This window comes from Atractosteus spatula, chromosome 13 (genome assembly GCF_055471065.1).
Source record: "Atractosteus spatula isolate fAtrSpa1 chromosome 13, fAtrSpa1.hap1, whole genome shotgun sequence".
Lineage (NCBI taxonomy): Eukaryota > Metazoa > Chordata > Actinopteri > Semionotiformes > Lepisosteidae > Atractosteus > Atractosteus spatula.
The window spans coordinates 21549609-21574027 of NC_142718.1; the positions used below are offsets into that span (position 1 = coordinate 21549609).

The window sequence follows — 24419 nt, forward strand, 5'->3', positions numbered from 1 at the left end:
AGATTTTTTTTAATTTTTAAGCTCAACAGTAAAATTCTATATACAAGAAAAAGGCTTTTCAGGCTATTATTTTATATAAGGACATTAATAATCATTTGAGTTTAACCTAGATAACCATTTTTGTAACAGTCATTATGCATAAACAGTCAATAGTTTCGCATAAAGATCTTAGTGCACTTTACATGTACCTGCAAGAACACACACTGAAAATGCAGCAATTACAGCTCTCTTCTTAGAGAAAATAAAGTGTACCTGTTGTCATGACAACCCCTGCCAAGACTTTCCTGCGCGCATGAGGAGATGTGAAATTGTCGGTCAGCTCACTGAACTTATCCACCACAAGTCGGGAAACGGCATCTGCTAGCACCTAAAAGATCACACAACCACATTTAAGGTTTTGTCTCTGGTGTCTAGGAATAGTTCTTTCATTACTCCTTTATATACATCTAAGAGCAAGAGCATGCAGAAACAAAACCTTTTGTTTCTGGTACTTAAACTGTTCGATATAATGCTGCATTCAAAGCAGAAGTGCTCCCTCCCAAAATGTACTTGCTCAAACCAACATTAACTTGTTTACTTTCTTAGAAACCTTTGAATAGGACAGATGGAAAATTGACAAGACTACACTAAGAAACTGTCATTACTCTCCATATAACCACCAGGAAACACAGTGAGTACAAGTGCACTCATCACTACATTTAACAAAATGAATACTTGTAACCAACGCAACACTAATACCCCACTACCCAACAGCGTGGAACTAAACAGTGAAATTCAGCTCTAATGTTAGTACACTGGCTGAAATTTAAATAAATGAATACAGTACAACATCCATTTTGCCCCCATAACCTTCCTATAACATCTCACAACAAAATGCCCTCAGCACTTTTCTCAAATATATCACAACTGCTTTATTTCTTTTCAAGAATAATATTGCCTTTTCAGTTTCTCTTAACTGTTATGGACCTCAAGACATCAACACCCAGAAAGATTAAAAACAGCTAGTAAGTGTTATGGCTGACTCACCACAAATACGGCATTATTGTTTCCAAGTGCTTTGAAGTCTTGGATTTCTCAAGCTGGATGCAACTACAAGAGCTCATCTTAATTAGCCTTTGGTGGATGGGAGAACAACCACAATGAGGTATTTAGCTCTAGCAATAAAAATGCAAACTATTCCATCATCACTATTTCTATTCTGTTTTCTAATTAATTCTGCCTGAACAGAGGGCACCTTTGTGTACAGTTGAAGGTAAATTAAATAAATATTTAAGCAGGGAGAATGAATTACTCAATTAGGCAAGTGCAGGCTGTGTCAAAAACAGCTGCATGGTGAATTAAACAAGCTATGATGTAAAAAACAGGAGCAGGCTAATTCATAAAACTGGAGTGAGATCTTTTGACTGACTGTTATGTTGCTAATCACGCAATCACTTCATACAGCTGAAACATCCTTGTCTTTTCACAAAGGCAGAGTGTAAAATCACTTCTGAAATGACATATCCAGTGTGGGTTTATCCTAAACTGTTTGCTCATGCTGTTTGGTAGCAGATACAAATTAATGATGCCACATTAAAGTATCACAGATCGGCAAATGAAAGTGGAAGATGCTTCAGAACAGTTTATGCATGTATTCTCAAAAGAGGTGCAGAATATCAAACACAGAGGAAAGAAGGCTTGACTTCATTGCCAGCATTTCTTCAGCCATACTGTATCTTGCAGATTTAATACACATTTTAACTTAACTTAATTAACAGCATAGCATCACCATGAAAGATAGGATCCTGAAATTCAATTAAGCCAAAAAAAGTGAGAAAGTGTTGCAAAGCTTAGACCAGTGTTTTGTTTTCTGCAATAATATCTAGAGACATTTAATGAGCTGCATTTACTGTATTTGACAAGCACAACAAAGTTCTACCAATCATTTTTTTATTTCAATTTAAAAGCACACATCAAGAATCCCCTAAGAAATGAAAGACTTTAGTAAAGCCAGACTGAATCCCATCATCAGTTACAGAATGTTTTTGAAACATTGCGACTAAAAATATCTTATACTAACAAACGACAGACTAAATCTTAACATACTGTATATAATCATTTCAGAATTTCAGCCAAAATATTTTATCAGGCTGCTTTCCAGTGTTGTATTGAAGTATGTATAGACTCTGGTTGAACAACAAGATATCTTCCAACTTTTTCTTTTCCTGTTCTATGGAATTGCTTATCAGGTAAGCCTCTCTCCATCAGTATTACATTCAAGAAGCAACTTTTGTGCACTGCACCTTTTCCCCATTCTGTGAAAATATCTACGAATAGCGAAGTTTGTAGGCTGAGGAAAATGCAATAAAGAACCGAGGCATTCTGTCCTTGACACCTTGGCACTAAATTTTCACTTCAATCTTTCTTTCAAAGACAGGCATTTCATAAGAGAACAGACAGAACGCTCCATTTTGTACTTGATTCACCACACAGATACCACTTGCCAAGGTCTGAACACTCAGTAAAAACTCTAAAAATACCACAAAGAGTCAATCAAATATAACACGCATATAAGAGTTCAGAGAAACTACAGTTTTTAAAACTTGCAACAGGATATTAAACCAAGAAAATGAAGAGTAATTTTACAAGCCCTCATAATATTTCTCATTCTGGCAGATTGCTTCTGGCAGAGCAATTTAAAGGAATGTATGAAAATGTGTCCTGTCAATACTTTATTCCTTAATCTTTTTAAAATTGATAGCTTTTAAAGATGTGTATTAAAAGAAGATATATTTAGAAATTTATCCTGAAATACTGATGACTTCTCTGGCCACAGTTTGATTTGGAATAACACATTTGTTTCTCGACTAAAAGCATTTTCAAAGGAAAAAGTTTATTCTTTGAGCAGCCTTGTAGATAAACACATACTGTATTTTAACCAGACCTAATATCGAGTGAGTTTCAGAAAACGTACAAAAGGCAGAGACCTTGACACAGACCGGCTGAGTGCAGCCAGCCTGGCAGGATTTACCTCTTCTCTTACCTGGGGCAAGTGAAGTTGCAGGCCTTCTCTGGGGATGGGCTGTCGGGAGGGTGTCTGATCAAGCTGCATGTTGAACAAGCTGGAGAGGGCAGCCTGGGCAGCACGGGCCTTGGCCAGCTTCTTGTTCCGCCCAGAACCTTCAAACGTCTGCCCGTCTACTGTCACCGACATGACAAAGTTCTTGGCATGGCTCTCCCCACTCTCCGACACAAAGTCATACTTCAGGCCAGGGCGCAGCTCGTTCAGGATCATAACGGGATTCTTCCCGCTGGAGGAGGAGGTGTACATGGTGGGGGCGGGCAGTGGGGACTGACTCAGGCTGTTGGCTCCCCCTGAGGAAGGGAGGGGGTATTCTCCCAAAGAACTGAAAGAGCCATTCCCGTTAGAGCCCAAGTAACAGGACTCCTCTGGCTGGGAAGGTGTCTCGAACCCGTTAAAGAGCATATCGGGAAAGTCAGCCTGGTCAGAGGTGAAATCAGTGTTGACTGTCAGGGTACGACCCATGGCCATGTGAGCTTCCGAAGCATTGGGAAATTGCACGAATGATCTCAGGGCTTTCTCGGCTGCATTGAGCTTAGCCTTCTTCTTAGTGGGCCCAGAGCCCTCAAACAGCTGCCCGTTAACTTCTACGGTCATGACAAACACGGGCGCGTGGACTGGCCCAGTCTGTGAAAGCAGCTTGTACTGAAGTCCCGGCTTGATTTCATTGAGCTGCATCAGAGCATTTTTGGGCAGAACGGGCCCTGGCGTTTTCTTTCGCTTCTTAGGCCGGAACTTGGAATGCGCATGGCCATTATTGCCTTCCTCCAGAGGGCGCTTCCTGCTGCTACCTCCTCCGTTGGGGAGCTGGGCCGCCTCACCGGCAGCCTCCTTGGAGGAGACGTTGTCCAGGTTGCGGTTTTCCTTTACGTCGGTGCTGCACGAACCTGCGGTGCCCAGAAAGAGTAACTTACAACGCCTTCGTTGCAGGATCTTGTAAATGTAAAATTTATAGATTCCTTTATCTCTCTTTGTAACTGAACAAGTGATGTGTGTTCCTTTTTTGTAAGGAGGGAGGGGTATTTATGGAAATTGGAATGCATGTTTCATTTAGAAAAAGTGGAAACAAATATAAAACAAATAACTATCATGAATCAAATGACATCCTACTTCCTAAAAACAATTAAAATAATATGTATAATAATAATAATATCTAATGAACATGCCAATGTACAATTTTATATTATAAAGACAATCTAATGACAATATTCTGGTCAATAACAGAATTTTCTACCTTTAGGCAGGGTGGGAATAAATTTGACTTTATAGCTGTGATAAACAGAAACTATTAAAATAAATGACTATATTCTAAATATTGTAACCATTATTTGAGGGATATGAATGAATTCCCTAAATTCCAAAAGAAAAAGGAGATATTTATTCATGAAGAAGAAGGGAGACTCAGTTTAAAAACCTAAGAATAACTTGCTCTGTAGTTAGGCCTTTTTACATCATTCCACACATTTTTTAGCAGATAAAACTCAGCTGATCTTAACATACAAGCCTTACGAAGGCTTAAATACATTTGACAACTAAAAACTGCATTGACAACAAAAATATAACAATATTTTACACTGGAAAGTGTTGTTAAGTTTGTTGTTAATTATTCAAAGATGTTTTCAGACATCTGCTCCAGTTATTTATGCTCTAAGTGAAATGTTAGAGACAGGAAGAGTCCTTCAAAACATTAGGTGCGAAAAAGTCATTCGGAAATAGGGGAAAAATTAACATGGTTACGACAAATAGGCTCACAGACAGAAGGGAGGCTGAAGGAACAATCTTAATTTTATGCACGTACTTGTGTGGAAGTCAACAACAGTAAATTTAAGAAAAATGGAAACTGCCCAAGTATTTAATTTCACTTCATGACGAGGGAAATAATATTAATATTGCTTCTTCCACCTAATTTTTCAGAAAAATTATTTCTTTTTTTATCATTGGCAATTTGAGTTTGTATTACAGAATTAAAATGTTAATTCCACCCGAGAAAAGTTAAACTGCTGAAGGTATGTGAAGTTGCACAATAATCCATTGAGCAAAATGTGTACATGGCTGGAAGTGTTTTTTTTTAAATAAGTGATTTGAATGGTAAAACAAAATAAACCTCTTTAGAGGTTCTGATTAAAGAACACACATCACCATATCCTGTTCACAAAGCCGATGGAACTTTGACTAAATTTTCATTTATAACATCCTCCAGCAAAAGCTCGATAGGTTACTCCTTTCGGCGCTCGGGAAGAGAGAAGACTTGTGTGAAAATGCCAGAGTGGGAATTCATGGAGGGAAGGGCAGCACTTTTGAAACGATACAGGGAGCCAGACATGAGAGCAGGCAGGACAGGAGATCCCATCGAAGCAGGAGAGGAGCAAGAGGAGAGAGAAAAGGGAAAAAAGAAAAGGACGCATTCCACGCAAAAAAGTAACAATCTGCCTGTGATACTGGACACTGAGGCTGTAGCCTCGAGGCATCATTTTACATTTCTCCGTGGTGAGCTAATAAATTCCCATTTAACCACCACAAAATAAAAAACCATAACACAATAAAAAAGAATATTTCATTTGCCTGTAACAATTGAAATTACACCAAAAAACTCCAGGTACTGGTAATACATTTATCAGAAGCAGAAGAAAGGCAGTGTGGGCAATATCACAACAATTTTTAAAGAGCTTTAGTGCATCATAATGTACTCAAAAGTGGCTTGCCTCGTTTAAAATGCTAATTACAATGCATTATGGATTATACTGTAGAAGCAATAGTAAAAAATTTAAACATTAAAATGGAATATTCCAAAGTAACTTCTCAGCAAGAGGCAGCAAGCGTGCTACACACAAAATCTGAGCTCCAACCTTTATCAGTAGCTAAATGAAGAATGCAACTCCTTAAATGCATTACCAGGAAACAGAGGGCAAGAACAGGTATGAATCAGATTAATTTAAATTAATCTGTCCAATGCCAGCTTCAAATACCTGAGTTCACAGAAGAGAGCAAGAAATGAATAATTTGAGTAACTGCCATGAGGAAGGAGGAGTTAGAGGAGTTCTATGTGTTTGTGCGATCTCCTGCTGTTGTTCAAGGCCTGCAGAATGAAGGCGGCTGTGGGAAATTAATGAGATGGTCTTTCAGTTTGTTGTGGAAGGTTTGAACATTCACATGGGACAAACAAAGCCTCAGCCGGCGTGCGTTCAGCAGGAAACGAAGAAGGAAAATGTCAAAGACAACCTCAAACACAAAGAATAAAGCACTTCATGAAGGCAATTCAGTTGCTTGTGAAGGGGTGGGGGGGTTAGTCTTAGGGAAAGAAACCAGAAAAAACTCAAATCAGGACCAAGCTATAAAGGTGGAGCGTGGATCAACACAACTCGGAACTGAAGATACTAAGCGAAAACCGACTCTTGCAAGCACTTAAAAAGGAAATATATGCAATAAAGGAAGTACAGTCAAAGCACACAAATCATATGAGCAGATTAAAATGCTTGGCACTACCTTCTAGCCTGTTTAATATCATAGCATGTCAACCCAAAAACTGCTATGTAGGAAACTATAGGATTGTGCTGCACACCAGTTATTGAGAAGGGAGAGCAAGAATGCAAAAATAGCCCTCAACTCCAAAAGTATTTTCCAGTGAATATTTAATCCAATTACAAAACAAAAAACATAAATTACCTTTTATGTTTTCTTTTTTGCAGTCTAATGTTCATGTTTTCCAGACACATGTTATATGTAATTACATTTGACATTACACTTTTTAATATGGCTGCAATAGTACTCCAGTTTTTGCATAAACAAGCCTGCTGGTTATGATTTGCAACAGAAACCCACACATCTCCAACTCTGATACTGGTATAAGTTAGTTACAATGATAAAGAGACTGAAAGCTATTGATGGTTTCAGAATACAATAGCCTGAGAGATATGGAAGTATCAAATGCAAGCCTCCAAAATGTGTTACAGATCAAATACAAATGCAAACAAAGAGCTTGCCCTGGGGAAAAAATAAGAGAAAGAAAGAACAATATTCAAGAAAACTCTGAGATCGCCTGTAGGAAAAAAAAAACAGTAAATGAAGTATTAGCCAAATATCCAATAAAAACCCCATCAACCAGTTAGACCTTGAACAACCTTGACATTTAAACAAGTCATTTACCAACCTCCCAAAACAGAAACATAATCCAAAACCTTTGCATGTCTGTTTCTGCTGGCTTAAAGAGAATAGCAAAGGATTATCAATGTCCTAACAAATATAATATGTGTAAACTGTGTAATGGGATAGATTTGATCTTGCTGTGAGCAGCTGATGCCTGTGCTGAAAGCTGAAATTGCAATCTGCTCCAAGTCTGACAGCATTTCAGCATGCTCAGCTCAATGTCTGTGAAAAAGTTTCTTCTAGTAATTGGGCCACACAATGCCAACCAGTTCCGTTATTACAAACCTATTTCAAATACTGAAAAACTGAAGTATCCTGCTCAGGGATATGTCTTTGTCAAATCAAAGGGTAGAATTAAAGAAATCCCATGTTATTCAAACCCATAAAATTATACTAATTTTAATAAATATCTTTCCACCTAACTCAGTATCTAACATACAGTAGTTTAAGTATGACACCTGAAGAGGGCTCCACAGCCAAAACGTCGTGTTTTCTTTCTTCTCTTTTCATCATGGAATAAACCTATTACTTGTTCCTTTGCAGCCTGCGCATTCTACACACCTGCCCACCTGAACTACTAGTTTAAGTACTGTATGTTTGCCACACTTTTTTGCTATATTAGCAAAAAGGTTTTGTAACTTTAGAGAATTTGAACAAGATGTTTAACAACAATCATCATACTTTGCCTGCCTCAGATTTGCAGCATCATTAAAAGTAATGATTTCCTTTTAAAACAAGGAACCAGGCTCAGAAAACTAAAATTCTACAGGCAATCAGGATCAAGAAGCCCACAAATTTCTACTGAGGAACACAGGATGTGCCTTGAGGTATTATTGAGATACATTTTTCACATAGTACAGTATAGTTTGATTAGCCACTTCAAATTCGTTTTTTTTTTCTTACCTGAGGTAGGACATGTTTGATCTAAAAAACTATCTTATGGATCCAGTTCATACTGTATACCACATTCCCTTAAGAAAGCATGCGATTTCAGGTATCCTGTGAACCCAAGTTCACTGATCTCCAAATTGGGGCTGACAAAATGATTTTTCTGGATATATTGGAAATGCTATTATAATGATCATATAAATCATAATCTGATCTACCCATCCAGCTGGGGAACTAATCCAAATGGCCAGCATTTTGTGTACAACTGCTTGACTAAATGCATTAATATCTAAACAGTACTAAGACAGATTATTCCTACTGCCCTGAAATTAAGTATCATACAATCCATTTAATGCTGCTATCGAATATTTGGTTAGCAATCAAAAACACATGGAAGCAGTCCAGGGCTGCTATCTGAATGTACACTACTGTGTCCCCATATTTACACGTGCTTCTGAAAAGGCAAAGAGTCACAAAACTCTCCCCATACCTATCCCCAGCAAACATTGGAAGAATGTTTCTATACAGAAGATGTGAGTAGTTTTTGTAAAAAAAGATCTTCCTAAACACGACTAGTAGCACAAAAGGCTTCTGCATTCACAAGTCTCTTTCTTCTTAAGATGGCATGCTTCTGTGCTTTCAGTTGTGAATTCGAAGACTTCCAATTAGGAATTAGAGAAAATAAACCAGACAAGAGAAATGTGCAACCATGTCTGATTGTGCTGGTGGATAAAAAGAAAACCAGGTTGACACTGTGCCAGCTCCAGTCTCAAATTTTCTAAGTGAGATTAAACCAAAGACTGTGACACAGTGCTTAGTAAGAAGAACTGCGAAGGTAAATCTGATAATGCATGTCACAGTGTCTTAAAAGATTTTCTGAACAATGTACAGTATTGTGGTTTGAGCTTTATTTGAGTCTACATGGATGGTTTCTGCAAGCATTGCAGTATTTCTTCTTAAGCCCCTGCAATAAGACAGTGGTAATGACAGAGTGTTTTGCCTTGACTCAATTCTAAGAGATATCTCAAAGTGAGGACACAGTCCAGTCTGGAAAAGTCACATGCTAGAATATTTTAAGTACTGGAAGGCATCTGGAAATTTTCAAGCGTCCTTAACTGTACCAACAACCACTATGATGATGCTTAGTTTCAGAACTTATATTCTGAATATGTGTGATGTTATTTCCCTACAGTATACTGTATATCATGGCTTTATCAGATGCCATTTATTTGTGGTCACAGCTGTAATTTGTTTAATATTATCGATTCATCCTCAGAACACCAACTGAAAAATATTGTTACAGCTTAAAAATTCTCAGACGTTTGCAGCATCTGAAGTTCCTTTCTCCACACTATAACCTTTCCATCACTTTGGTAAAGGTTTATCATTGTCTCATTTGTCCGTGACAACTTTTCCAAAACTCTTCTGGCTTGTCTTTGTACTACTGAGCTAACTGTGAAACTTGGTGGAGGTACAGTAAATGTCATGACCTGCGCAAGCATGCCCATCTCTGGAACTGGTTCGCTTGTCTTTATTGACAACTCATGAGGCAGGAGCAGGATTCTGACGTATACAGAAACATTTTGTCACGGAAGAAAATGCTTTCATATTTACTAGGCAGCTTGTGAGCAATAACATAAAACACTTGCCAATGTAACCAATGAGTTCATCAGACAAAACAGAGAAAGATCTTAGGAGTGGCCAATTCAATCGCCAGATTGAAATTAAATTAAGAATGTATTTCACATGTTGATGAATAAATTGAAGTTAGAACACCAAAAGAATATGCAAGAACTCAATTAAGCTGCAGCAAAGGTTTGGCAAAGCCTCTCAAATTATTATTGCCTCCAAATACTGCAGTTTGACCAATACTTTGGGTCATATGAAATCACTATGTGAAACACAAATATGCATTTGTTCTAATATAATCAAATGTATGTATGCATGCAATTACCCCCAATATAAAACATATTATGCTGTACGTATCATTCATATTAACGACATAATCACAAATATAAATTGACTGTAAGGGCACTTTTTAAGGGGCCCTGTGTATTGGAAAAAAAATTCACTTTTCACTAAATTAATTTTGAGGAAAAATAATTTCATTTAGTCCTATTCCTACTTGGTTCAAAGCAGATCTACATGTTTTATTAGCAACAGCAATTTTTAATTATTTCTTTGCTCACAAACCAAAAGACCTGCTGAATATAAAAACATTGGGAATGTGATTGTATTCCTTTTCTCTAGTTCAAATAAATTTCAGTCTATTACAGCACAAAATATTTCAGATATCTGTAAAAAGACCTTGTTTTGCATTAAAATCACAACATTTTTGATGCTGAAAAGCTCATGAAGCACATTCCGAAGCGTCTATTGAAACTCATAATACAAAACAAGTTATGAAAATCTGTTTGCACATGACAAAATCTCTTTCTGTACCAAACTGATTAGGGAAAGTGGGTGGTAAAGACACTATAGTCACATTTTCTATTCTCAGGTCTGCAAGAATTCCCTCAAGACATGCTTGCTGGCTGCACATGCACTCTAGTGGTCATCAGAATGAACTCAGGATTAGGAGGACTTGGGCTGAGTAGAGAGCACTTTTTTGACTTGGGGCAACAGGTCAGCAATCTACTACTCACAGTGCAGTGTGGGTAGATATTCTGTGCTGAAAGCTCTTCAAATGAAGGATTAAACCACTGTCTGTACCCCTCTGTTAATAACAAATACCTTATGGCTCTTCCTAAAAATCAATTACAGATCCTAAGATGCATAGAAGCTTTTCAGTAGCTTTTGTGGCTAAATGTACCAATGTCAAACTCAATTGTAATAAATCTTAGAAGTATCGAGACAGGCTTTAAAAAAGCAACAGATTAGCTTTTGTTTTATTTACAATGCCTTTCGGTACATAATGTTTAATGTGAGGTCTTGGATAAACTTACTGGGAAAAAAATAGAAACATATTCGCTATAGTAAATTAAAAGGTTTGTTTTTGTAAGTCTGCTCTCTTAAAATCTATTGCACATTTTAAGCAGTTAAACATACTGTAGGTGAGAAAAATGCCTTCACTGCATAATCACTATAATCTCTACTAGACAACCACACCCCACAACCTCTCCATAAACCTCGCAGTGCTTCCCAGGCAGCACCTAAAATGGCGTAAGAACACATAAGAAAATAAGAAAGGTAACCAACAAGATAAAGCCATTTTTATCTTATCAAAGCTCGATGGGTTGCCAGTACATAATTGATCTGGGGATCTCACGCTGCCATGTTGCTGCAGTCCGAGTGGGAATCTTGCCTCAGACTCTCACAATCTTTTGTGTAAAAAGGGTTTTGGCTCCTGTTCCTGGAGCTGTCAATGGAAGACTGAAGTCTATTTGCACTAAGCATTATGAGTTTCTATGAGAGTCCTACCCCTTTCTGCATCTATTAATATTGTACCTCTACCACTATGTATTTATGCTTATTAGCCTGTACATCTGCTTGACTCCAAGTTTTTCAAAGCAAAAAAATTAAAGACTTGGGGGCTGTAAAGCTTCATGCTAAGAGTTTGAGATTTTTCAATAAAACACTCTAATTCTGTTGGATTCTAGGAAAGAAAAGCTCTGAACTACAGACCCTGTATTACAAAGGTCCACTTCCTGAAAAGGAAATACAGAAAAATGAACTCACTCATATTTTCTTCCTCATCTACATCCATGGCAAAGTATTTCTGCTGACTTCTGGCCTGACGTACAGAGGCTCTTTCTGCAAATAAAAAAAAAACATTTAGGCACACACTTAAAGCATGTAGAAAACATTTTTGAATTAAGTCTGAGAAAAGGTGTACATTCAACAGGTAAGGTGTAAACCATGGTGTATGGAGGATGACAACAGGCCATAATAGACCTACCATTGCAATGTTAATATACTATACCATATGAATCTTGATTTTTAAGAATGCTGCAAAAAATGTTACTGACATTACAACAAGCTCCAAATCACCAACTTTGATGTTTTATATCAATTATGAAAATGATATAAATGTCCGTCCATCCATTTTCTAACTGCTTATTCCAAGTAAGGGTTATGGTAGTAACAGGCTGTGCAGGGCAGACTAGACTTTCCTTTCCCCGCCAACAGCCTCCAGCTCCTCCAGGGGAATTCGTAGGTGCTCTCAGACCAGCTTTATATAATCCCTCCATGGCAAGTCATGGGTCTGCCCTGTGGGCTGTGCCCCATATACCCCTAGGTCATTCAAGGTTGAAAACTTGGGATCGCCTGACACCTCCTGTCTCACCCACATGCTGTCCACCATACAACAAAGCAGCTCCTACCACATTTGGGTGGAGCTCGAGAAAACTGAAAGGGGTGACCCAGAAAAATCTGCTTCCCACACTGATGAGGCCTTTGACCACAGAAGAGATGAGTTTGACAAAGTTTGTTTGACCTGAGGAGTGGTTACTGGGAGATGGAATTCGCACACAAAGACAGGTCCAAGAAAATAATTTTCTTAATAGGATGCTACGACACATAACCTGTGCAACTTCCCAACCCTTTTAAAGCACCTCAAGAAGAGGGTGTCCTCCAGAGTGCCCCTGACAGCTCATACAGCTGTCAGCTTGTTTAATCTGGATGATCTGTTGATACAAGCAAGCCTTGAAGAACCACTGTGAGCAAGTGGATTGACATACTGAAGATAGTCAGATGCCCCAAAGTAACTCAGTAACTGCTGAGATTCCAGGAAAGGGACCCAGACCTAGGGTTAACATGATTTGTCTTAAGCAGGGGTGCGCCCTTGGTCACACTGAGCAAAGTCAAAGGAGGTAAAAGGGCTATTGGCTGTGGAACTCCCTGGTGTCCCAGGGCAGGTAGCTTGCTTCCCTCTGTGGAGAGTGGTAACTGGTGGTGTTGTGGTCACTCTAAAAGAGCAGTGCCATTGACAGCTCAGTAGGGAATGTGTAATTTGCAGTGGCCAAAACTTGACTCTCTGAGGAGACAGATGCCATTTTTACCACCTAGCCATGTTTCTGCTTGACCTTCAAGATGTGACTGGTGGAGAGGTGTGCTCGAGAACAAGAGCTCCATAGCAACCAGGCCTGGAAAGTTGAGTTGCAGGAACTCTTGTCAGTGTTTGGGAAAGACCTGCAACAATCCCCTGCACTTCCAGAGCAATGGATTGGTATGAGGGTTAAACTACACCAGAGTCACCGTAGCCAGCAAACTTGCCATCACCAAAGGGTGGAGCGGGCAGTGCAGTGGTTCTGTGGCTAAGGATCTGCACCTGTGGCTGGAAGGCTGTCGGTTCAAATCCCGCGGCTGGCAGAGGAATCCTACTCCGTTGGGCCCCTGAGCAAAGCCCTTAACCCCAACTTCTCCAGGGGTGCCGTATAAACTAGTGCCTGTGTGTCTCATGGAGAGCAAGCTGGGGTTTTGCGAAAAGACAAGTTCCTAATGCAAAAAATTGTATATGGCTAATAAAGTGATCTTAAAGTGCACCACGAGATAGACAAAGATTATCTCCTGCTCGTAGTCCTGATGACTTACCACATTGTTGATCAGGAATTGTTGGAAAAAACCTCATTTTCGGCACTGAGCTCCTGACTCCCATTGACTTTGAAATGGCACCAGGGAAAGGCAATCTGAAGTACCCGACCGAGCTTAGAGAATGGTTGGTGGTCACCCAGCGATTAGTGTGTAACTGCAGCAGACCACCATTATTATTTGTGGGTTTGAGGGCACGCCTACGACAGAATGCCTGGCCTACTTGGGAGCACCATTATGGGATGTATTGTTAAAGTCAATAAAAGTTCCGTTGAGAGCAAATAACGCCATGAGTACTGACCCTTGTAAAAGCTGCCATAAAAACCGTTTAAATGAATCTGCTGCACACAAATCCAGAAAAAAAAATAAAAGTATATAAATGGAGATATAGCCTCAAAAGGGAGAGAAGTACCATACATACCAAATGAAATATTCTGGCAACAATCTGTCTCTTGATCGTTTACTGTGACTTAGAAATACCTAATCATTTTTGATGATCATTGTAACTATGCTTTCCACATTATGAGTGTTGTGAAACAGATGGCAGTGCACACAGTAAACGATAATAAGACCTTTGATTTCTTTAGCAGGAATCTCCTTAGTGACAACAATAGTATAACAATACAATGTTCTCCTTTCTCTAACTGCTGTGAGTGCTGTTCTGTTTTAATTTTTAAATATGTTTAATTTTAAAGATATTTCTCAAATAAAAGTTACATATATATATACACAAACATATAGCTTAGGGAACGCATAAATTAAAGAATACCACCTCTGTGCCAAGAATAAAAAGTTTTAGCTGTTGTTTCTGTAGTGGAACTCAAGTCATGATTTATTCATTTTTAATAATTTGCTGCATTCATTTCCCCTTGTGCAGCAAATTATTTATTACCTTTGGTTGGCTTTTTTAATCTCAGTATTTCGTTTTGCTTTTTTCATCAGAATGTTTTATTTTTAAAGTCAAATTTAAAACAACAACTATAAATTCTACAGTATATGGGCTGCCAAACATTAAAGTCTTGTATATGACTAAAAATAGTAATATACATTAACTAAAAAATAGTCTAATATTTTAATTACAAAAAAACAACTTTTCTGATTGTGCCCCTAAACACATAAATTTGAAATTTTAGCATCACATCCTTTAGAATTCAAAACTCCCTACTATGTAATCACTATTTAAATAAACACATTACACAACATCACAGTTGAATTATTTTAATTAGGATAGTACTAGTTTAAATATGATATTTGTATCTACAAACAGAAGCATAATGATACTGTAAACGTGGTGTTTTAAAGAAAAGTATCAGCAGTGACACTATTCAATATTTCTAAACAAAAAAACCCTCAGAGGAGAACTAAGGATCTGACATCGGAAAAACCTAAATAAACACACTGACCCAAATAAATTGTCTGTCTCTAGGGAATATGTCAGCTCTGGTTATCCATTTTTTCTTACAAATATTGCCTTTAAATCACTTTAAACACCTTCAAAAAGTATGTTGTGTTCTATGACCTGCTTGCTTGTATAGCAGGTCATTTATTGGCTCTGGTTGTCCTTTTACTGCCTCCACAGCAATACGCTTGGAAACAGCATGAAGCACACTTAACGTATAGTATTTATAATATACTGTTTATAGACTATAGACCTTCTATATTATTTTTAGCAGTTTTTAGAAAATGTTTATAGAGATACCTTCAAATCCTCTTTATTGTGGAGGGTGTTTCGCTTATTATATGCTACAGTTACACCGTTATCTGCTCTCTCATCATTCTTTTCTTTAAAATGATCATGTATATAATACTTCCATTCTTTATTAAAGTTTTGCTTTCTACTCTGATATTTACTATAGTAGCATACTGTACCTGGCACATTTATGGCAGCTTGACAATTACTTGCAGGCAAACAGCTCTTTGTATTGAGCCCCCCGCAATTATACCTTGGTCATTATAAGCACCCTTCATCGGAGGTGTATATTTTAAAATGCTTTATTTTCTTTCAGAATTAGTATTTCAAAATACAAAGTATATGTTACTGTTCTCCCACTCTAAATGCAGTTCGGGAAATCAGGCAAGAACGTCTGCAGTTTATTACCATTATCCGTTTACGATCTAAAACAGATTTCAACCACCATACTGGAAAGCACCTTAATATTACAACACATTCCAAAGCAGCTTTACAAATGCAACTATTTTATCTACATATTTGTTACACATTAATACATTACAATTCAAATACTGTATACATACCTGTGTCTCCCTTACATCGCAACGTGTTGTCTAACACAAAACGTTTTTTTTCTATCCAATGTGCTTGATATCCATTTAGGATGCACGCCTCTGCATTAACACAATGTCCAAATACCCAACAGTCCTATTTCTTGGCAGGCATTATTTAGTTCTGGTATGCTCTTTAATTGAGGATAATTACACCAATGCATAATAAAAGGACACAAGCAGTATTATTCTTGGTAACCTATATTTCTTCAGGGGCACATCCTCCCCCTACACACCATTACACGCTAAACTGTACCATGTAACCCAATATATTGTGACACAGATTCACAAAATCAGAGCTTTGGACATAAGGTAAGCAGCACTACCTGCTGCACTGAAGCCCTTTAGCCTCTCCCATGAGATTTATTTGAGCAGATTGAGGCCAGGGAGGAAACCATAACATTGTGATTTGAAACAAAACTCAATTTAAGTAACACAAAGGATTAAAAGTAAACAGACAGACCCTGTGCACTACAATAAAGATTTTTTGTTTCCCAAAGATAAAATAATAAAAAAACAATGATACAATGTTCCAGAAATGCACAGTTGACACTAGCAAAGAAACTATGTTAAACCGTGCAGCACTGTTGTTAATGAAGTCCAGAGGATAACAAGGTTTTAGTTAGGCAAGAATATAAGATTGTAAGAAAAATCAGGCTGATCAGGCCAACGAGCTTGTTTGGCTGCTAGAAGCTAATCAATCTGAGGATCTCATCTACTTATTTTCCTAAAATCAGCATCAACAATGTGACTGAGTAGGTAATTCCAAACCTTTTATGTAAAACTGTGCCTACTTATTCTCAGTCTAGACACGGTACACTTTCCCATAGTGTACACTTGAGTCCTGTGGTTCATGTTTTACTGTTAATTCTAAGGATGTTCACAGGTAAATACTATATGTCTGAGGATTTTGAATACTTAAAGGTACTCAGCTACATGGTCTAAAGTAAAAAAAAACAAATCATAATGTATACTAATATACTAGTTTATCTAGCACGTATTTTCACAACATGCAGGAAACAGTTCATTCTGCAATTTTTGAAAAATACAGCAGATAGCAATCTGCAAATATCAACTTCAACCTCTCACAAAAAGTTCAATCACAATCCATGTAAAAGAGAACAAGCCACAGAGATCTGCAGTACAGAACAAAAAACTAAAAGTAAAATTTGAAACGGGAGACAGAACTTACCCAAACAGAACACCATATTAATAAAACGTTCTGAACACGTGCAACAGCGTGAGACAACCCCTTTAAGCAAAGCCCTGTCTTGAAAACTTACTAGATTAAAAAAAAAGGATGTTGTTAAAAATGTGCATTACTGTGATAACAGGCAGGCAGACCGATGTGTCTAGCTACAATACCCTTGCCACTGGGTAAACAATGGTAAGTGCTCATGACCTCCAATAATGTATATCAACACAACAGCAGACACAGTATAACCAAGGCAGGCGGACAAGAAGGCAAAAAAAAGGGTCAAAATCAATGCTATAATTGTATAACAGAAAAATAGCCTTCAGCCAGCATTATTCAGCTTTACACAGGACACCGAGTGTAAAACAGTCACAGCATATTAAGCACTAGTTCAAAAACTTTAACCATTTGGTTACCTCTAATTCTAAAATTAATGCTATTCCTATCATTTTATAAAATACTGTATAGGGAACTGTGTGTTGCTGTATAATCACTACTTTCATTTAAGGGTTTACCAAAGGGTTAAACAGTGTTTGTTCCTATTTCTGTTTGTAACACAGAACACGTCACTGCAGTATCTTAAACTAATTGAAAATCAAAAACCCTATAAAACAATACTCCTTCCTAGCAGAAACAAACATTGCAGAATTAGGGTACGTGTTTCTGAAAAAAAAGTACAGTCAAGAACCCTTACAGATACTTCAGATTTTTACACTTAGGTTTTATATGTGGGTGAACAACAACAAAACATCATCAACAACATAAGAAAAGTAAAGATAATGACTCTTATATCCATGTGAAGATACCGTAAGTTCTTCAGAAAAAAAAAAAGGAACAGAAGATGGACAATGCCATTACAAACTTAAAACAATTAAAATAAGACATACTGTAGCTTAGAAGTTTAAAGATAAAGTATTAGTGTCTATCCCTTGGGCATGCTGTATCAGTGCTGAGTATAAAATAAAGTAAAAAAGAAGTATAAAATACACTTAGAGCTGAAACTTTGGAGGGAAAGTTCAGGTCCTGTTTTTTGCAGCTTTGCCCAACCAAAAAATAAGAAAGAGGAGCTACTGCACTTTGAAAATACCCTCTTAACTAGCCAAATTTACAGATAAGAGAATAACATTGCAACACCGAGAAAAGATATTTAAAGAGAGTGGAGATGTTGTCAGACAAGCAGAACGCAGTAAATGCTTATTTAGCAGGTAATCGGCTTCTGCTGATTCAACTCCTAGGGTTTTGTCTCAGTCATTTTTCACACCTGACGCTTTTTTACCAAACTAAATGGCCTAATTAATCTGAGCTAATGGTGGGTGACAGCAAATATGCTCGCACAATTATGGCCATATTAAAGATTAATACTCAGTTATCAAATTTAAAGTGGAGGAACTGGTTTTGGGACTAATTTTGTATTACAGAGCTGCACACAATTTTATTCAGGTGACAAATTACTTAAATGCTTTGTATGTTATGAAAAAATTGTGAATCTAGTTTCCTGCCAGTTTCTTGTCTTTTACTGTATTTTAGGTTCTGCTCTATGGTTTAAAATCTACAATGAGCACTCACTTGATATTCCTTTCTCTCTTTTAGTGATTTTCTTCACCAGTTCTAACAGGAAATATTACATTTTTTATAACTCCTACTGTACATTCACAAAAGTGTGTTCTGCAAAAGCATTCACAGAAAGACTTTCATTTTAGAATATGTAATTCACCCAAGACTAAGTTCTGTTTCTAAATACTAGGCTATCTGTTTAAGTGCATTCTCTCCAGGCTTGAAACGGGTCACAGCAGTTAAAGGTTTCAGGTTGAAGAGGAGATTCACTTTTAACAGGATGAAACTAGCTGGGTAATCCAGGCTGGCTGAGATGATGTCTTCAATGGTGGTACCAGAGTATTGTATAAATAGAAGAAGATCGTGTAGGGGATATTCGGACCTTGCATTAGTAAAACATCTCACTTCTTGGTAAATACTGACATAAGAAGCCGTGTGTGATCACTGCTTAACAAATAAACAGCTTTTGCAGTTTTGGGAATATGTGCTTCAAGAAGTTATAATGTTGTAGTGAATCAAGAGATCAGTATCAAGTTAAAACGAAACTGTATACCAGCTGGAATGGGGAAAAACAATTGTCATTTTGTAATGTGTAATTTCTTGAATAGTATGTTGAAAATAAAATTTTAATAACTCAACAGATGGTTAGATGCATATTGTGATTAATGATAAGCTTTACCTGAATATAAAGTACATACATATAAACTTGTTGACTAATGCCAATCCAGTAGAAGAAATAACAAAATTTCACAGCACAGGCTCCCTCTGCTTCTCAGTAGAGAGAATTAGGTAAAACAGACTTCTCTGTAAAAGGGATTTCTCCCTTTTTATTTTCATATCTGTTCCAGAGAGATATCGCAAGTCCTCAAAAGAAAGATGCTCTGTCTGGTATGGAAGCAGCTGGTTTAATAGAACTTTAAGAAAAGCAATCACTCTTCAGGTAAATCTGAATCTGTACAAGTTCATGATGTATTTGGAAAATGATTATGCAAAGCGTAGCAATTTGAAGTAGTCGCAAAATCCTTTTAAAATTTCCCTTTTTCAATTTTAAGAGTGTTTCTAAACTTGAACTTAACTGCACATGGTAGCTTGTGATAAAAAAGATAAATATCGCCTCTACTACTTGGTGTGCTTTGAAGCACGGTGTTGCAGAAGCCCCAATTTTGAAACTATATTTGGACTAAGAAATTGATTAACTTTTTCACTAAACCTGCTGTAGTGAGTGTAAATGAAAAATTATAATTGTCCACTACGGAGATTTTTAAGACACAGAATATGATTTAAATATGCCCATTGTTTTCAAAATTGACCCCTGAGCACAAATCCATGCAGTAAAACTCTGAAGAGCATTAAAAGTTCTTGATTATCATGTACAGTAAAGTTCCATTTTGTATTCCTAATTAATTTAGGATGATCTGCTGAATGTACTATTCACTTTGACATTAAAGAGTTTTCTCTTTTGTTTGTTGACATTAAAGATTGTTTTCTATCGATCACTCCCAGCAAAATCTCCCAATCAAATATGTTATGATTCCTTATTGTAACAAAATAAATGTAAAAAAGTCCAAGGGGGTGAATACATTACGAGTTTATCAAGTTGAACAATGTGGAGTGTGGAATTGTGAACAAAATAAAATTCTTATTCACACAAAGTATGAGTGATGAGATACAGTAAAAAGAGGTCAGCTATTACAATCAACTATTGTAATAAAATAAGATTTTATTACAACAAGACGTGAGTAGGACAAATTTGTAATATATAAATAAACACATTTGCACACAACATTTTAACCAAAACTGCTAATCAAACTGGAATATTCAATTACTTTTCTGTAACATTCCTATTAATTTCAAATTGCTATGTATAAAAGTCTGACAATGAGTCCTGTACCACAAATAGAGAATGAGACCCTATAGACACGTTCCTCTAATTCATTCACCAGTCAAAGCCACCCGTCTTTTCACATAATGCTGTAAGCACTACGGTTCTTGTAGGAGAGCCAACTCAAATTAGGGAAGAGTCCATCTCTCACTGAGATCACTGTAAAACTCCATGTTGCCAGAATCAATTTCTCACTGAAGACCACAAGGACCTTGGTCACCTTAATTCCCATCTTACCTAAGCAACAATTTACACCGCTTCTGGAGACATACTAGTTACAGTCAGCTAGTGACATGACCCTAGTTTGAACGGGTGACATCTGGGCCAAAGGGCCACTGTGATTTTATATTAAAGAATGTGCAAAATGTGCTCAACTAAAGAAAATGTCAAAATGAAAAAAAAAATATCTAGCATAAAGTGGTGACATCAACCATTCAGTTTCAAAATGTATATTTTTTCAAAGTCCGTGAGAGGTTGAAAGCATCACGCTTATAATTGATAAGGGTCCCCATCAATCCTAAATGGTTTTAGAATTTATCAACACCACCTCAAATTAAACAGGATAGCCTTTGAAAATCTGGAAGAATGTCTTTTTTTTTATTTGCAGAGGCATAGACTGTATGCACAGTGGCAGTATTTCCAATAATAAAATCTTGGTTGTGAAGAACAGAGTGAAAGATTGACTAAGTACATTTAGGGACCCTGGAATGTCATATATATATAAAATAAACCATAACCTTTTAAAATGTGAAACTTTTGATTTAAAAAAATCAACCTTTCCCTCGATATGGATCTCTAATTGATGTTCACTTCACTAAAGTGCCATAAAACTTACCGTTCTGCAGACAGTGATAGTCAGCTTGAAAGGAAAGGAGATAATAGAAAGCATTTCTCAGTGCTGCAAAGCTGCCATGATAACAGGTTTCAGCTATTAAATTACATCAGAAGAATTTTCTCATCACTCCTACCTCGCTTTTCCTCTACCCCTCCCTCTAACACACACATACATCCTCTTTCATATTATGCCAGGGCTCGGACCAAGGTGCTGTTCACTTGTCTGCTGATGGAGTGATAAGCAGTATTTCATGTAGCGTTAATCAGGGAACTGTCGATTTATATGCCATCTAATTACAGAAAATAAATGATGGTGTAATTGGAAACAGGTCACAGCCTTCTTCAACAGAGGTGCTTTTTTCTCAGTGATTTAAGTTAGAGTTTCATAAAAATTTGCAGTGAGCTGCTTTTCACATTTTAATTCCTTGTTACACTGTTCTTTTTTTATTAACTAAGAGGACAGACTTGCACGCTTCTGCTGTGCTTAAAAGCATGCTCTTGGAAATGTGTACACTATAATTTTTTATCACATAAATGTGGTTAGTCATGCATTAAATTCCTAGCACCTAACATTCTTGGGCTTCTGATAATGAGACATTACTAAAAACGCAGTCCTGTCACTGATGTCAAAAGCATACCAAGGGAGAAAGAAACTTCCAGCTTCACTTCACATCTTTTAAGCATCAAACCTACAATAAAGGCTTTTAACTCTAATTAACCTAAATTGCATATTGTAGATGAATGCAATCCCTAATATTAAAGATTTAATCAATTATAAAGTACTTCTGAAAGATTTTCAAAATATAGCACTAAAAAGTAGACATTTAATTCCTAGTCTGCAATTTTAAAGTAAATGTTAATACAATCAGGGCAATGTTGATACTGTATGTCAAAGATCACCCTGGTCATTTTTTGGTCAGTTATGAATATTTTGCCCTATGGAAAAACACAATATTTAGACAAAATGATTTCTAAATGCTCTTTAATAGTTCTCTTTTTCGGACTGAACACAAATGATAATTAACACTGCAAGCCTTTGAGGACACATTTTCAGAGGCATCGTTTTCTTGGGCTTTGATAAAGAGGGTTGTAAAGAACTCATCTCACTCACTGTGGTTGCTTCTTCTAACTTGGACACTGTGAGCACTCCACTCAGACCCAGTGAGCTTCCCACTCTCCCTGCTGAAGTAAAAACTTCAGAGAGTTTTCTTTGACTTTCTTGTAAGTGAATCAGGAGGCCTTTGGTCGCAAAAGTCAACCTCATCAACATCACTATAAAAAAGCTGCTACAGGACACAGTAATTTGTTTATCTACACAAGTGAACTTAAAGTCTGGTAAGGAAACAAACATGAACTGCAAAGCTTTGGTTATACTGTGAAAGCAGTTATTAAGCAACCCAGTTTCTAGTGAGCCTGCTGACCTTATCGACTATCATTATTCTTTTCTAATAGAGAGCCTGAGGCAGCTGGGTTGTTAGCTCAACATGTGTCAGAGCATAATGGAATGCTTTGTACATTCTGTTATGAGTGATCTGGGTATTATGAAAAGGGCATCAACCTCTGAGAATTTGTGTGGCTTTCATTAGTAAATTCTCCACGCAACCTTAACATTTTCACCACCATAGACAGAAACCCTCAGTACACAGAAGCTGAGGAAGCCAAACAGAAAACACAAATAACAGGAACTGGAGAACTTTGAACTTTGAATTGGTATCACCAGAGCTGCTAATGAGTACAGGACATGACAAACCAAAATACACCTCGAAAAGATTCAGAATAATAGGAAATACACTTTGAAATTCATACACATCAATAGGTGAGGAGGCGCATCAAATTCTTTTGACTGGGAAATTTTGCCTATCAGTTTGCAAAGAGCTTTTTAAAATTATTTTGCACGGCTTTGCTGTCAAGCTGACAACGAGCAGCTTATCGTCAGCAACACCTTCCTGACGAAGAAATTGCGAAGTTACGAAGATAAAGCTGCAGGAAACAAAAAAAAAACGAAACTTCTGCCTTTGTATGTTTTTTCCAGGAGTGTGGGATTAAAGGGGAAGGACTGTGAATACTGCAACAGCTACAAAGACATCAACAGCCAAGAACCTCTCCCCTTCCTACTTTCAGAGCTGCACAGTACTGGATCATCCACAGTGCAACCAATCCATGAAAATCTATGCCTGGCAGAGGAAGCAATGGTCAGTCCCTCAAAGTACATCATGGCAAGGACAAGTGACCTGCCAAGACAGCGACAGGGAACGGCTGACAGCATGCCGCCACCTCCCCCACTCCTCCCATCAATTTTCCAAGCAGGTTCTTAAAGATCGCTCTGCATCTTTTTATTTTGCTGTCAGCCGAGTGGCCCATTTGAAGTGAAAAATACGACGGCAAGCACCAGCTCCCCTTGCTAAGCTATGGATTTATGCTCGATTGCCTAAGCCGTTTCTCAACAACAAAAATCAACGGGGGTATATTTTTCCTGCGCTCAGCGATGCAATTTTCCCTTCATACAGTTTTTTTTATTGCGGTGCAGCGCTTTTTTTTTCCTGCCCTCCTTTTCCCTGTCAGCAAGCATAATATTCAGTGGACTTTACAATTCAAATTCCAATAATAAGGAGGTGTGATTTTTAAAAGACATCTACATGGTAATATTTCTTTTTAAGACATGGTAAACGACATTCTAATTCAAACAAGCAATGTGAAACTAAACATACCGCCTACGTGATAAAGGAGATTGGTTCATAGCAGATTCTTATTATAATAATACAATGTTTTCTTCCAACATGCTTGAAATTACAAACTGTGGCAGCTTTAACGGGATGACTAAAAAGCTTCTTGTTATTAGCAAGCAAATGGCAAATATCACTACAAAATGTATATATACTGTACACTGTATTTACTCTGAAGTGGCAAAAGATTAATTAATATCTAGAATTTTTAAGAAGCTGAATCCCATTTCATGAACATGAGTTCTTCATGTATAATTATTTAGAACAGTATAGATATCATTTTCATATAGACTCCGAACTGACCGCATATTGTTTGCCTAAGAAGCAAGT

The 24419-nt window shown here is 37.3% G+C and overlaps 1 protein-coding gene across 8 annotated transcripts in view; it reads right to left on the minus strand.

Annotated features, from left to right (window-relative positions):
- The window catches only part of LOC148821874 (double-stranded RNA-specific editase 1-like), a 169001-nt gene that overhangs the window by 20015 nt on the left and 124567 nt on the right, over positions 1 to 24419 (minus strand). For 7 of the 8 annotated variants that reach the window (XM_088929959.1, XM_088929955.1, XM_088929961.1 and 4 more), the window contains 3 exons: positions 11771 to 11845; positions 3023 to 3948; positions 253 to 367 (listed from right to left, as the gene is read on the minus strand). In XM_088929959.1, the coding sequence (XP_088786085.1) occupies positions 253 to 367; positions 3023 to 3948; positions 11771 to 11845 (1116 nt within the window). Of the gene's footprint in view, positions 1 to 252; positions 368 to 3022; positions 3949 to 11770; positions 11846 to 21367; positions 21392 to 24419 lie in introns of all 8 variants that reach the window. The other variant, XM_088929963.1, reaches the window with a different exon arrangement.